The sequence below is a fragment of the Oncorhynchus mykiss genome, chromosome 17 (genome assembly GCF_013265735.2).
Source record: "Oncorhynchus mykiss isolate Arlee chromosome 17, USDA_OmykA_1.1, whole genome shotgun sequence".
In the NCBI taxonomy this organism is placed as follows: Eukaryota; Metazoa; Chordata; class Actinopteri; order Salmoniformes; family Salmonidae; genus Oncorhynchus; species Oncorhynchus mykiss.
This window is the reverse complement of record NC_048581.1, coordinates 63,740,021-63,756,399: the sequence shown is the minus strand read 5'-3', so window position 1 is coordinate 63,756,399 and position 16,379 is coordinate 63,740,021. Positions and strand designations below refer to the sequence as shown.

The 16,379-nt window shown below is 43.0% G+C and overlaps 1 protein-coding gene across 3 annotated transcripts in view; it reads right to left on the bottom strand.

The window, feature by feature from the left end:
- Positions 1 to 16,038, bottom strand: part of dstyk (dual serine/threonine and tyrosine protein kinase) — a 39,516-nt gene extending 23,478 nt beyond the window's left edge. Inside the window, exons 1-7 of one of the 3 annotated variants that reach the window (XM_021569348.2) lie at positions 15,587 to 16,036; positions 15,319 to 15,409; positions 14,918 to 15,134; positions 10,424 to 10,833; positions 1,166 to 1,651; positions 819 to 1,014; positions 104 to 342 (exon numbers count right to left, since the gene is read on the bottom strand). In XM_021569348.2, the coding sequence (XP_021425023.1) occupies positions 104 to 342; positions 819 to 1,014; positions 1,166 to 1,651; positions 10,424 to 10,833; positions 14,918 to 15,122 (1,536 nt within the window). In that variant the 5' untranslated portion in view covers positions 15,123 to 15,134; positions 15,319 to 15,409; positions 15,587 to 16,036. Of the gene's footprint in view, positions 1 to 103; positions 343 to 818; positions 1,015 to 1,165; positions 1,652 to 10,423; positions 10,834 to 14,917; positions 15,135 to 15,318; positions 15,410 to 15,586 lie in introns of all 3 variants that reach the window. The other 2 variants (XM_021569346.2, XM_021569349.2) reach the window with 2 other exon arrangements.
- Between the last annotated feature and the right edge of the window lie 341 nt (positions 16,039 to 16,379).

The window sequence follows — 16,379 nt, the reverse complement described above, 5'->3', positions numbered from 1 at the left end:
AAACAACTGTCTCGTGAGAAAAATGTAATTACATACATAGTCTTTTACGTCATCTTTTGAGGAATCCTATTAGCTAACGTTGTGACTTTACACACACACACACCTGTTTGAGGTGGTTGGAGGTGACGTTGTGGACGGAGGACTCCATGTTGGACTTCTCCAGGCTGTTTAGACAGCGCTCAAGGGTTCCTACAAAGCTCTCCCTCAGGTAGTCCACAGAGCTGATCAGCTTGTTGGCCACCGCTTGGTTTAACCTCACAACTATCAGCTCTTGGATCTGGTGGATGCAGGATTTTATAACCTTTGAAGTAACAGGCTCTCCATTGGTCGCCACTATGAGGTCTGTGAGGTCAGAGAAAGACACATTGAATGAAAGCGTGAGTGAAAGATAATGTGGTGAAATTTCACAGTGACATTTTTCAAGTAGGCTAAATGGTCTTACATTAAATGCATAATTTGTAAGCTGTCAAGTAGTATTCAATGTTTTTGGCAAAGTACCATATTGACACCTGCTGCTGACTGAACAATAGATCTTCCTCCCTCTCACCCCCCACCATGCCAACTATTTGACACTTCCACATTTTGCAACTAATCATGTCTTTGGTTGCATCTACTTTTTGTGTCAGCTGTGTGTCCCACATTAACAATTAAGGTCCTTTTAGTTCCTACACAGGTCACCTCAAGATTGTGTCTTGTCAACTCAGTGTCATCCATCACCAAGTGAAGGTCAGTTTGGGGTCAGTAGTACAGCTATGGTATGCTATTATCTCAGAGACTTTTGACAGCATCAGTCTTTAGTTGGCCTTTGGACTGTGTACCTGTGAACTCCAGGTTGGCAGCATCCTCCAGCAGCTGTTCCTTCATGCTGCTCAGCGTCTCCACGATCATCTCCTTCATCTCCTCCTGCTTGCGGTTGGCAATGGCCATCAGGGAGGTGAACAACTCGCCCTCCTTCTCCCGCGTGTACTCCAGCCGCCGCGGCGTGATCTGCAGGTCCCTCTGCATGTCAAAGGCCTGCAGCCAGGGAGAGAAGGATAAGTCAGCCTCTGCCACCACTATCATTTTTCTCTACTTCAAATTAAACAACTTTCTGTTACACATTGTGACACTATATAGATTTAATTAGCTAATTGATTGAATCCCACACAGAAGTCCCTCTACTCCCCTGGTTGATGAAGAGGTCGAGGCAGCGGCAGTGCACCCCGTTGAGCAGGTTAGCCGCCTCCACATGCTGGAAGTGGAGCACCTGACGGGTGAAGGGCACCAGGAGGCGGTGTAGCCTCTCAAAGGCCTCCCCCAGTACGCTCTGGGGCTTGGTGGCCAGGCTGGGCGTCTGGGAGGGGGCTCCGCAGGAACAGTTCCCTACTGGGGTGCTGAGAAAGCCTAGGGACAGCAGTTGCTTGTAAAGGGGGCTCTTCTCCCTCTCCAGGCGCCGGCTGGGCTCGGGGGAGGCCTCGGCTGGGATACGGATGAAGAAGATGGGGAAGGGGAGCGTATCTTTGACTTTCCTCAGCTCGGCCACCTGCTCGGCAGTGAGGGTGTCCTGGTTGAGCACATAGAGTATGATGGGAACCACGTTACGCGTGCAGTCCTCCAGGGCCGCCTCGATGGGCTGGACACTGGGGCACGGCACCACCATGATTTTCGCCTCCTGACAGAACAGGGAAAATACTTCAGTCATTCAAATGGTCCTAGCAGCACTCAGACACTTATATAAATGTTTGTTGTGGAGAAATCTAAACACTTATCAAAAGGCTAATTCTCTGGGATTAGCTTTTTTAATCCAAAGATTTAGGTTGAGCAAACATACAGGGGAGTACACAATATTTCTCCAACATACACTACTACCACCATCTTGTTGATGATTGTACAACAGTCACATAACAGTTTCTAACTAGGACATAAATGAGTGCCATCCCCCATAAACACAAACAGTCTGGTCATGGGAAAGGGTATGGGAGGGCAACAGAAAACTAAGCAAGAAAACATTTTTGCTCCACTTTTGATGAATTATACAGTAACATAAATAGAGCGAGAGAGGGAAAGAAATGAGGGGGGAGCACAGTGTAAAAGAGAGAAATAACAAACGCAGCCACACAAAGGAGGCAGTTAGTCCTGTCTCCAAGAAACAAGAGCTGTGGCCAACTGAGCAGTTTCTTTGGAACAAAGATCGGTTGTAAACAAATTTTTCTAGGCTATCAAAATAAATAGAATGTTTGAATTTTCATAATACAATCGATTTCCAAATGTAGTCCAACAGCTGAATATCTTTGGGCTACTTTATCACAGCTATATCAGACAATGGACTGTTTCAACCCGCAATCTGCATATCTTTTTCCCTTTCAGCCTGACAAGTTGTCTAGATAGAGACACATCTAACATGCTGTCAAACTTCTAATGTGTCACTTCAAAACAGCATTCTCCAATAATAGCATACTTGGATAGTCTATGCTAAAGATGTCTCGACCGATTGTTTAAAACAAGCAGGACATTCTAGGCTTATTGAACTTGTGGCAGACTAATGTCGGGGAGGTTACGTAGCTCTGAAACACGCATCCAAAGGTTAGCACTATCCCAGTTCTGTGTATCACTGTGTGGGGAGCCCAGGGGAGATGGGGTGGGGAGGTAATTAGAGAGTTAGTGCTTTCCTCTACTGGTCTCCCAAAATGGGGCGTTACAATTCTGCCATGGCTGTGTGAATGTCACAGTGGGCTGAGAGCTGCTTCCCTGCCTGCCTCTAGCCCCTGAGTAAATAGCAGCTGGGTACACCTCTGAAGCACTGCTCTGACTACATTTTTAAACCACATCTTAGCCCACCTACCCGTCCTGGCACATGCGTTTGAATTATCATGAGAAGTTTAAACCAGGTTGACAAGTGTATAAAATGTTACATTACAGCCCAATTTGACAGCTTCTAAGGTAAGGTCTCTTTCATTGAGTAAACAATAGCAATAGCTCCCCATCTAGCCCACCATATATCTTATTTTACTAGGCAAGTCAATTAAGAACAAAATCTTATTTACAGTGACTGACTACCCTGGCCAGATCCTAACAACGCTGGGCCAATTGTACACCGCCCTATGGGACTCCCAATCACGTCCGGTTGTGATACAGCCTGGAATCAAACCAGGGTCTGTGAGGCCTCTAGCACTGAGATGCAGTGCCTTAGACCGCTGCGCCACTCGGGAGCCCAATCTGACTTTCCTTTAACACTGAAAACAAAATAGGAAAAATAAGATGGGTACAGGAGCACCTCCACTTAATATTTACTCATGTGTGTACGTAGTCACACAGGTTTTCACATATAGACTTACTCTGGCTCTGTCACTGCTCCATTCATACTCAGAATCCTGCCTTGCCAATTTAACACAAAAAAGAGACCAAAACCAATAACAGGGCAACCTGACACATATAAGCTCATTTTGGGCTCCGAATAATAAGCTTGCTATTAGAAATCATTTGTCAAAACACCAAAAAAATAGAAAGGTAAACCATGACATGCGCTAATAAACAGTGCCTTCAGGGAGGCATCCGGGCATAACCATGGAAACGTCATCACAGCGAAGGGTTTGGAAGTTATGTGCCCTGGTCATGTGAATCGCATCAGATCAGGGCCATTAAGTGGTGGAGGGTGGGCGGGGGGCCAGGCGGCCGACAAAGCAGTGCAGGCATTGCCTGCAGGACTGTCTGGGGCCTGTCGACGACCAGCTAAGCGAGGCCTTTGTTTGAAGGATTAAGCGCTACTTTCTTCGGCCAGCACGTGACAAGTGAGCACAGTGCACTCCACCCACCAAGGCATGTTGATCAGCCGAGCAAGATGGGCTACATGTCTATCCACCTGGTACAGTCAACGAGTCCTCTGTATGCAACACCACACCACATTTTCCTGGTGCCACAGAAATAAATTTAACCCAGAGGGAGAGTTCTGACTAACATGAAAAATCTACTCCGTGCAGTAATCTGTGTGTCAGCTAAGCCATGTGTGAGAGCTACATTTCCAGCCTGGAGAGAAAGATTAAAAACAAGCCTACCCTTCTAGTAACGGCAAAGTCAGAAACTCACTCATGTGCCAACCAAACAGGCATTTATAATATCAATGCTGTAACGTCAATGAGCATACCAAAAAGTAAAAGGACCCTTTACCACTAATCCTGCTACTCTGTGCTATTTGTAGGCTTACATGGTAAACAGACACCCACCATCAGAATCCTCCTCACATGTCCAAATTGCATCCAAACAAGAACCTCTATATCCAAGGACCCCATTCACTAACTGTTGTCACCCCTACGGTCCGTCAGGCAATCTCAAACCACCTGGTTGGAGACTGCTTCTACCCGCAGGCAGTGCAGATATTGAATAGCTGACTGTGTGGCTAATGTTTCTTCCGCAAGTACATGGAGTAGCCAGCCAAATAAAAAAAAAGTAGCCAGCCAGGGTGCTCCGTGCCGGGGGGTGGGGGCGCGCGCTTCCCCCCAGGGTAAATACTAGTGTCCTCTAGAACATTCTAATGCTTTGATTACATCCAAAATACACTTAAAATTATAAATACTTTAACGACTTGGTAAAATTAGTTTCGGTATTGAGTAGAAAGACATGACATTACAATTAAAATGACTCAAAATTGATGAATGTGTTAGTTGTTTTGGATATTATGTAGACCTAGGTCTATATTATCAGGACTATTTTCTACGTAAGATGACTAAAGAACGACCAATAATCGTCTAGTTCAATATATCAGGCTGATATTGGCCTTTTCTAGGCTATCGGCCCTTCTCTACCAGCTTTGACGATAGCACCAGCTTTGCGATGTAGAGGGACTATACCAGCCGCCACTCACCGTCTGAGCCATGAGCACTGCACAATGCCGAGGAATGTCTAGCTGGGAAAATCAGCAGCAAAAGCATGGCGGCTCAATCTCTAACAAAGGTGCAGCATTTTGAAATTGATGAATTGACACAGTGACCAAAATCAAACTCCTGTTACAAATATTAGTGAATTCACTAATAAGGCTCGTGTCAACATGCATGCATGCAATAAGCAAGCTAGCTAAGCATATAGCTATGTGACCTTTTAACAAAGATTATCAGAACTAACCCTTTCATCTGTGGTGATAGCTAGCTAGATCAGCTACTTTGCGAGCTACCCGGCTAGATAAACATGGTGCTGAGTTGTCATATAGGAGCTAATAGCCAACGTAGCTAGCTAACGTTAGCTGGTTTGCAAACACGGAACCATTTTCGGCAAAGAGACATCTGACTTGCGGTGTAAAATTAGCCACACTGAATAAAAATATAAAATGCAACAATTTCAAAGATTTGACTGAGTTAAAGTTCATATAAGGAAATCAGTCAATTGAAAGAAAATTAGCCCCTAGTCTATGTATTTCACATGACTAGGAATACATACGCATCGGTTGGTCACATAACGATTAAAAACAACAAAAAGTTGGGGCGTGGATCAGAAACCACTCGGTATCTGTCTGGTGTAACCACCATTTGCCTCACACAGCGAGACATCTCCTTCGAATAGAGTTGATCAGGCTGTTGAATGTGGCTGTGGAATGTTGTCCCACTCCTCTTTAACGGCTGTTGCCATTAAACACTACTTAACGGAAGTTACTTGATATTGGTGGGAACTGGAAAACGCGTTCATACACGTCAATCCAGAGCATCACAAACATGCTCAATGGATGACATGTCTGTTGAGTATGCAGGCAATGGAAATAGACATTTTCAGCTTCCAGGAATTGTGTACAGACCCATGCGACATGGGGCCGTGCATCCTGAAACGCAAGGTGTTGGCGGTGGCTGAATGGCACAACAATGGGCCTCAGGATCTCGTTGCGGTATCTGTGCTCTCAAATTGCCATTGATAAAATGCAATTGTGTACATTGTCTATAGATTATGCCTGCCTGCACCATAACCCCACCATGAGACACACTGTTCACAATGTTGACATCAGCAAACCAGGTCCACAGTTGACAGTGCATGTCAGAGCAAAAACCAATCCATGAGGTCAAAGCAAATTATCCGTAGAGCTCCGAGTTAGGATTGTGTTGAGGCACAGATCTGGGGAAGGGTACCAAAACATTTCTGCAGCATTGAAGGTCCCAAAGAACACAGTGACCTCCATCATTCTTAAATGGAAGAAGTTTGAAATCACCAAGACTCTTCCTAGAGCTGGCAGCCCGGCCAAATGGAGCAATCGGGGTAGAAGGGCCTTTGTCAGGGAGGTGACCAAAAACCCGATGGTCACTGACACAGAGCTCTAAAGTTCTTCTGTGGAGGACCTTCCAGAAGGACAACCATCTCTGCAGCACTCCACCAATCAGGCCTTTATGGTAGTGTCCAGATGGAAGCCACTAGTCCGTAAAAGGCACATGACAGCCCACTTGGGAGTTTGTCAAAAGTCACCTAAAGGACTCACAGACCATAAGAAACAAGATTGAAGTCTTTAGCCTGAATGCCAAGCATCACGTCTGGAGGAAACCTGGCAGCATCCCTACAGTGAAGCATGGTGGTGGCAGCATCATGCTGTGCGGATGTTTTTCAGCAGCAGGGACTGGAAGACTAGTCAGGATCGAGGGAAAGACGAACGGAGCAACGTATAGAGATCCTTGATGAAAACCTGCTCTAGAGTGCTTAGGACCTCAGACTGGGGCGAAGGTCCACCTTCCAACAGGACAACGAAGAGCCCGGATCTCAATCCCATTGAGCACGTCTGGGACCTGTTGGATCGGAGGGTGCGGGCTAGGGCCATTCTCCCCAGAAATGTCCGGGAACTTGCAGGTGCCTCGGTGGAAGAATGGGGTACACAGCAAGAACTGGCAAATGTGGTGCAGTCCATGAGGAGATGCACTGCAGTACTTAATGTAGCTGGTGGGTGACCCCCCGTTCAGAGACACATTATTACATTTCTGTTAGTCACATGTCTGTGGAACTTGTTCAGTTGATGTCAGTTGTTGAATCTTATGTTCATACAAATATTTACACCTGTTAAGTTTGCTGAAAATAAACAGTTCACAGTGAAATGACATCTTTTTTTTGCTGAGTTTACATTTGTAAAAATTCCAAAAACCTGTTTTTGATTTTTCATTATGGGTTATTGCTTATAGATTGAGGGGGAAAAAACAATAATACATTTTAGAATAAGACTAACGTAACAAAATGTGGATAAAGTCAAGGGGCTTGAATACTTTCCAAATGCACTGCATTTTCAAAATGCTTACTACCTCCAGCTCACATTGCAAAGTGTTGGGTGACGTGCTGATAGGCAGACTATGTTCATGAATGGAGGAGCTCTGCAATTACCAATTGAGTAATTCAAAAGGCTCTCGCACATCTGAGCTATCTTTTTTGCAGGTGCATGGTAGCAGTTGAGATGGAAAATGATTAGGAACCCACCCACTACTCTTGATAGTATCACTGCTCTTTAATAAGCTTTACGTATCGGCCTTCAGAGCTTTTGTGAGTTTTTTTTCTTCAAATTAGGACCCTTATGTAGACCTAGCCCCACCCACATCCGTTCCACGCATCGAATGGGGTTGGAGTCGAAGAAAAACAAAGTGTGCTACCAAATATAACAATATGCATTTCATAAATATTCGAATAAAGTTGAGAAATAAAAAGTAGTTATTTTAATCATGGTCATCAAAACTAGGGATGCACGATATCAGTTAACATATCGGAATTGGACGATATTTTCTAAAAATGCCAACATCGGTATCAGCCCAATGTCTTGTTAAGCCAGTGCAAAACTGATGCCAAAGCTGACGTCATTACGTCATATACCTATAGATATGCACACCACGTAAAATTGCGCTACACGTTCAACACAGCATTCCTAACCTAGCCCATAATGTCTGCTGTGTGGATCGAGCAGTCAACAAGTCGAGCAATCATTTGATAGAGTAAGAACTTCAGCAAGACAACTCAAAGGCGAAATCCATTAACACCAAGATAATGGAATTTATTGCCCTTGACAATCAACCGCTCTCTGTGGGTGATGTTGGCTTTCGCAACTGGTCGAGCACCGGTACACACTAACGTTACCAAGTGCGCTATTTTTCCCAGATGTTGCCCTACCGGAGTTACACAGTAATAGCGTCACTGCTATTAGTTTCACAACATACTATGGAACGCCGTTTGGGTCTTTGCTTGTCAAAAAAGATATGTCAAATAACAGTTCTATTATAGAATGTTGTGTTTTCTGAATTTGCACGCGCAAGTGAAGCGCCACCACTACTATCAGTAGCACTGTCAAAACTGTACAAAAAAAGTCTGCAAACAAGCAAACACCGGCCACAAACAATGTGTTAACAATACCAGGTTGGTAATAAATCATTATTTGTTTGAGCGCAACTGGGGTAGCTAGCTAGCTTTACAACTAGCCTGTAAACAATGACCAGTAGAAACTGCAGTTATTTTCACTACACTTAGCAATGATTTAGGAATCCTTGTGAGTAAGTACTAGCTAGGTAGCCACTTGTTGTTCGCCTATTGAAATTGTACTTCATGAAAATAAATAGCTAGCCAGCTACTTAACCCTGTCGCCCAAAGCTAACATTATAAGCAGCCGGCTAGCTTCATCCGGCTTGTGAGGCTCAACCGGACCAGGTTATGTGTTGTGAAGCTAGCCACAATAAGGATAGGGCACAAGTGGAATTCGCAGTTTGCCTTCAAAATAAAAGTACCTCTTTGAAAGTGATGCAGAAGGAATCATGTCATATTTAGACTATATAATGTTAAAGGTTGGAATGTGAAGCATTGAAATGGGGTATCAGCCTACTCGGTGACACCCACAGAAAACAACTGTTTAGAGTTTACACAAATATGAGCATTGTAGCTCTTATCTTGGAACTGCGAGTATGTGAAATCACCTCCCCAGTCAGCCTATGGTGTGTATTGACATTCATATTGCACTGTACATCTTTACTTAAGGATTGGGGATCAATGAAACGGGGTATCAGTCTACTCAATATACCCAACATCCTCCTCAGAGTTAGCAGACTCCAAAACATTCACACAGTATTGTTTTTCCTCAGGAATAGTGTTCAATACACATAGGTTAACAATAAATGTGGCTCAATTCCCAGTTGTTTCAGAGTCCCGCAATAAGAGCTACGACAGTAATGTTCTCTGGGTGTCACTGAGTAGACTGATACCCCATGTCATTGATCCACAATCCATAGGCAAGACTGCACAGTGAAATAAGTATGCCCACAATGCAATTCTAAAGTATAATACATCCAGTGTTACGTCAGATTGTCAAATTGTCTTTTGTTGATTTTATATAACATTCCAACCTCGTTTAGCATGATCTATTCAATTATGGCATATTATACTATTTGCGTCACTGTCAATGACATACTTTTATTTTGAAGGCTAACCACAATGTTCTCCATTGTGGCTAATCCATATTGTGGCTAGCTTCACGGATGGGTCCGACCACCGTTAATCAAATAAGAACTGTCTTATAAATTAGGGTTATTTTAGATGACACATAGCTATTAAGTTAGCTAGCCAACTACAGCTGCTGAAACAGATTTTCGTTTTGCCATGTTTTTGTGGAAGAACATTGTTTGCATCCATCAGCTAGCTAGCTTTTTTTTTTAATGACCAACACTGTAGGTGCGCGAGACAACTCCCAGCATCATAGCATATGTATCAATGAATCGTTGTGACATATGAAATTTGAGTGATAGTGTAATCAATTTGTAATAAATGTGTAATAACTACGTAAAAGTATGAATGTATGAACGCATTCAATTATTGTGACGTGCAGTCATATTCAGGTAAGCGAGCTTATTTGACACGTCAAACAGTGTTATTTGACGTATCTTTTTTGACATGCAAAGACCCAAATGGCGTTCCATAGAAATCCTGGATGAGACAAACTGAACAACGAAACAGCACAGCAAGTAAGTGAAAGAAATGGTTTTGATTATGTTTTACTGGTAATGGGGACATATGTAAATACCAACAAAATAATGTTTTGGTCAGCGTGGTGTGTGTGTAACCTTTATTTAACTAGGCAAGTCAGTTAAGAACAAATTCTTATTCACAATGGCGGCCTACCCCAGACGACGCTGAGCCAATTGTGCGCCGCCCTATGGGACTCCCAATCACGGACGGATGTGATACAGCCTGGATTCGATCCAGGGACTGTAGTGATGCCTCTTGCACTGAGATGCAGTGCCTTAGACCGCTGCGTCCATGTGTGTATTAACTATTCAACTGTACAAGAATGATTAAAAGGCCACTAAAATGTTTTATATCAGCAATGTTTTTTGCGACAAGGAAAATATCGGTTTCGGTCAAAAATGTATTATCGGTGCATCACTAATCAAAACTGTTAAACACATTTCACACCAGCAGAAACAATTATCAGAAGCAATTAAGGATAACAGAAACCCTGGTGTACCTGTAGCAGAGGGTGGTGCAGGGTGATCTCCAGCTCGGCCAGTCTGTGGGCGGGGTCCTCACATTCCTCCTGGATCTCCAGATCCTCCCTGGGCACCGTATCCCAGCGCCCACAGTGGGCCGCCAGCTGGTGAACCAGCTCATACTGGCCGGGCAGCGCCAGGCTGAGCCGCGTCTGGCGCCCGTGGGTGAAGCACAGCTTCCTCCTCTTGCAGGCCGTGCCATGAACGCCATTGCAGGCCTCACCCGCCACGGGACCTAGGGGCAGGAGCCGCTCCCCCAGCAGGCAGTTGAGCAGCTGGTAGCGTGCGGCACAGTCCTGGCCAAGAACCAGGATGTAGGGGGCGCTGCCCACGCTGCTGTGCAGGAACTCCTCTTCATGCCGGGGGAAAAAGATGTAGCTCAGCTGACCTGGGAGGAGAAGGTACAACATGTAGAAGGTACAACACCGCCTGGTACAGCAGAGGAAAACCCATTAAATTGTCAAAGACTCCAGTCACCCAAGTAATCTGCTATCGCACAGAAAGCAGTACCAGAGCACCAAGTCCAGGATCAAAAAGGCTCCTTAACAGCTTCTACTCCCAAGCCATAAGAATGCTGAATAATTAATCAAATGGCCACCAGACTATTTACATTGCCCCCCCCCCCAATTGTTTTTTACACTGCTGCTAACTATCATCGATGCAGTCACTTCACCCTTAACAACATTTACAAATTGTCTCAACTAACATGTACACCGACTCGGTACCGGTACCCCCTGTATATAGCCTCGTTATTTTATTGTGTTACTTTTTACTTTAGTTTATTTGGTAAATATTTTCTTAACCATTTCTTGAACTGCATTGTTGGTTAAGGGCTTCTAAGTAAGCATTTCACAGTAAGGTCTACACTTATTCGGGCACGTGACAAATAAAGTTTGATTTGATGTATAGAAGGGAATAGTGCTGGTGGCCGGGGGGGGCTTGAGTCATTGTGCCTCTCACTTCTGAGGGGTAAGGAAGGAATCTTTATTCTTCAGGTATTAGGCTTAGAAACAATCTGCATATGTTGATAATACAATGTAATGTTATATAACACCAACAAACAATCCACTTTATCTTTGAGCAAATTCCAATGATTGGCTTACAATACAGAAATAACTTGCTTCAGCTTTAACTGGACCTGTTGTGAACTGGTGTCTGGCATCGCTCTGTCTGCACTTCTGGCATATGAAAGGCCTGAGGGGTAATCTATTGTGTTTACTTCAAAGCCCCTCAGACTCATCTGTTATCTCCTGACCCATCTCCGTGGCAACCCATATTAACAACAAACAATTCATCCTGGCTCATCACAGGAAGTGGTCATAATCCTCCATGATGCTGAGTCATGGTCTATTTCAGTTAAACAACAGACAAAGAACAGAGGCCAGAAATGGAATACCACTCCTTTCTCCCTCCCCACCCCTTCTTTTCTCCCTCTATCACCATCCTGTTGCTCTGCAACTGTTAATCTGGTATTACCCTGCCTAGTGTTTGACCTAAAACATTATAGATGCAGGAACAATCCAATGAATTATTTAAATGCATTTCCTGTGGTTCAAAAAAGATACCTAAAGATACACTAGGCAGGGTAATACCAGATTACAGGGCAATTCCACAATAACAGACTCCGATTGTTCACTTTAAAAATGTCAAACAAACTATTACTAGAGCTTGAAGCATGTTATCTAGCATGACAACCACTGTGGTTTGTTGTTAGCCTTTACTATGAAGGTTTGACAAAGATACATACATATTGTATAGGCCCACTTGATGGGAAGGGTATGGTTAGATTGGCTTTTCCCATGAAATTTGACATTCTAGATGCACTAGATTGAAAGAACGAGAATGTTGAAAAACATTATTGGAAATGTGGATGCAAGTGTGTGTGTACTAGTGGAGATACTAAGCCCAAACACACCTTAAAGCTGTGGTTTTCAACTGGTTTTACCTCAGTACCCAAATTGAACCAGGTCGCGATCCAATTTTCGCATCATGATTTTATGTTGCCAAAATGCAATCAGAAAAACTACTTTTAATGCTATATTGATAGTAAATGTACCAATTGTATGACAAGGGAACAACAGTTTTTCATGTCAATAATTCCACCAGTTGAGAACCGCTGCCTTAAAAATGGACAACTAGCGGTCCTCCTACTTTTGGGCAGTCAATTAGCCCATGTCTGCTAACATTATTTAGATAGTTAGTTTAGCCAGCTAACTTATCTAAACCTATAGTAATCATGGTCAAATTATCAAATCGGGGGCCCCCATCAATTATGTTAGTGACTCTCACTCAGATATCATATTCCAAACTGCAAACATTTCTCTCTACCCCATGACAGAATGTGTAGAATTGCAGCAAACATGCTTTAAATGGCAACATTCTCTCTATGCCCCATGGCAAAATGTAGACTTTCAGGAAATTAACTTCAAAACATATTTTCTCTCTCTGCTGTCAAGAGGGGGTTGTTAAAATATTCTGCTAACATGATGAATACCGATTTTTTTCTGGCCCCATTTTTTCACCCCCATTAAAAGTTGCCCATCCCTGCTCTACAGAGAAGCTCTCTACATAGTTCTACAAACTTTAGCGCGACAGAATTATTGGAATGCAACACAAACAGAGCTCCGTAGCTCAGCTTTCGTAGACTGAAATCCCTTTGGGACAGGAAGGTTGGGCTTAAATGACAGCCGTATACAGTGGTGAGGAGGAGCTCAGTAGAGCCTTTGTGTCCGGAAGTAATTTAGCCATTAATTGTAGCCATTCACATTGTGTGTTGCTATTTTCTCAAGTCAATTAACTTGACATTCTTGGATAACTCATTATACTAATAAAGTCTGATTTAAATCAACAAAGAGTTTTAAAAAAGGAGAAGAGTACAATACTGTACATACCTGGCAGTGTTGTTAAAATCACTACAAATCCCATTGAGCCAAGCGGGGAGAAGCTGTCACATTTTCAAGACCAGTAAGAAACGTTCGGCAAAACCTACGCCAATGACGCCACTGGATCTCAAAACTGAACTTAGATCTGTGTTAAGTAGCAATGATAGCTCTAACCAGTCATGACTTTTCAACAAAATAAATAATTTTCACGTTTCTTTCCAGTACATGTCTTTGTTCAATGATTGTATAACTAGGAAAGGAGTATTGAAGTTGAGGGTACAATGTTTATGAAGTTTGGCAATGAGGATTAAAACTAGCATAGTTCAGCTAGCCAGCCAGGGAAAATCAACTAGTTTAGTGACTACATGTTTCCTTTTAGCCTCAGTTCCTTAAGTGGGAATCTCTGCATATTTGTGGCACTTTATGTCCGAGAAAGACTTACTGGTCCTAATCTCTGCATTCTTTCCCTCTAAATCCTATTTAATGCATTTTCTACATTCGACGTGTTGGCAAGGAACAATTTTGTTTTTTCCCCAGAGGGGGAAACAAGACATTTAAGCCTACCTCATCACCCATTCAGAAGACAGTTCATCTCATTTTTATTTTTTTATTTTACCTTTATTTAACTAGGCAAGTCAGTTAAGAACAAATTCTTATTTTCAATGACGGCCTAGGAACTGTGGGTTAACTGCCTGTTCAGGGGCAGAACAACAGAACCTTGTCAGCTCTGGGATTCGAACTTGCAACCTTTCGGTTACTAGTCCAACGCTCTAACCACTAGGCTACCCTGCCGCCCCAATAATAGCTATCCACCTGTTTTGCCATCCCACCACTGTATATAGATTGAGTACAAGTCGGAACCCTGTGTGCCCTGTAGGAAATTCCCTACCTCTGCAGAACTTGCACACATTCCCAATTAGAACATTATGGGATGTGTATCAATTCTGCTGTGCCGTTTCCAATCCTCCTTGAATGACCACAATCAGAAGAGTTTCCATTCAAACTATGGCTAATATAGAGTGACAGACGTTCCTGTGTTTGTGGTCGGATATGTTTACGGTGCTTGTCGATGGGCTTTATGCTGGAAGCAACAATCATATTACAATTCAAGAGTTTGTTGAGTGGTCACTCAAAGGCAAAATCTGTATTTTTTTAGTGTGAGATTTTTGGTGATTTAGCAGACACTCATATTCAGAGTAAGTAGTAAATGCATACTTTTTTTCTGAATATAAGTTTCTCAAATGCTAGTCAGGATAGGCCTACATGTTAATAAAATGTGTTGATCATGTTCTTTATCATTTGTATAATTTACTTCCTTTCCCAAAGACAACAAAATGATAAATACTGTAGAATGTAAAATAATCACAGGGTCATTCAATGACAGGCATATGAGTACTGTAGCTGCATGAAGCCACCATGGATAAATGTAACCTCAAGAACTGTGTGTGACATTCAATAAGGCCTAACACTACCCATGTTTAGCGAAGCACGATGTATTCTGAGAAATGTGGGAGTTTTACTCTACATTATGTTGTGATGATGCCAAGGTTAATTATATTGGTAACAAATCCGAAGAGCTGCACATCTTACCTGCCTCCAGAGCAGCTGCCTCGGAGCTGGCGGCCGACGCGCAGGCATTACTGTAGTTCTGTTTTATTTCCCGGAAAAATGCGTTGGTCTCTTTCAGATTATTTTTTAGTTGTATGGAGTGTTTATTGTAGCCGTTGAAGATCCGGGTTAATTCTCGAGCTAAAGGAGTCACTTTCTGCAAATTTCCGCCACCGATCCCCTCCATGGCAATTCGAGTCTGCAATGAGACACAAATGGGAGAACGTTCTTCTCTTTAATACTAACGTAACGTTACCACCCTATGAACCGAATATAGTAGACATATGGGTCCCAGTTTAATTGCCATTGAAAGTTAACTACTGGACAAGGGTGCAGGGAGTGATCGTGAATATGTGATTTACTGCTCAGTTTCAGTGAGTTACCTGGTCTCACTTATTTGGATTTCCAGTATTGTTCAACTACTTTCATCAGCATCCCAAATGTTTGATAACCACCTCTAGGAGAGGAAAAAACCTAGGGAGTGCCCCGGGCCATGAATGACACAAAGTCAGTCCAAAAAATCCAGTGATTTAAACGCACGGTTTTGCAGGCGAAACCGCAGTCGCGGGTAACGTTAATTTACTGCCGTGGGTAACTAGCTAATTCCGTAGCAAAATCACTGCATCAAAGTGCACAAATAAACAAACTCACTTTGAACGGAAGATATCTTGATAGCCAATGTCCTCCAAAATAATTGAACAAACGACTGGCTTAGCTAACATTAGCTGTACACTGTTTCTAGCCCTAACTAGCTAGCAGGGTCTCAAAGTTAGTGAATTGAGATGGCCAATGTCAACTACGCTAGCTAGCTCCGTAGCTTAATTTACCTTCCTATCCTAGCCAGCAAACCAGGCATCGTATTCCATGCTAATCTGTTTTAAAATAATTGCCACATTACCCCAACCGACGTCATTACGTGAGCTCCCTCAGGCATTTTTTTAACTGGTGCTATCTACCGAGACCCTGATAATTTGATGTCTAACCAGAGATACTTTTAAGAAATTAAATTGTAAACTCCATTCGATTGGTATTAACGCCCGCGCGGTGCATTCTGGGCGATTCTGGGACAAGGCGCGCACATCTTCAAGGAGTGAATGGGAGTCAATTGGGTGCGAGCTCAAAAATCCATCATTTGCATAAATTACTGGAATAAGACACACAACATTACACATATTGTGTGAGATAATTAACTTGTTCTCGCATAGCTTTGAAATTGTGACATTACGAGGAAAATAGGCAGGTTTCTCGACTCAATCCCTGATTTCTGGAAGGGATTGCGTGACGCAGCATGGCAACGTGACCATTCATTGGCCATTGAAATCCCTATTAATTCAGGGCTTTATTGACATGGGAAATATATTTACATTGCCAAAGCAAGCGAAATAGATCATAAACAAAAGTGAAAAGAACAATACAAAATGAACAGTGAACATTACACTAACAA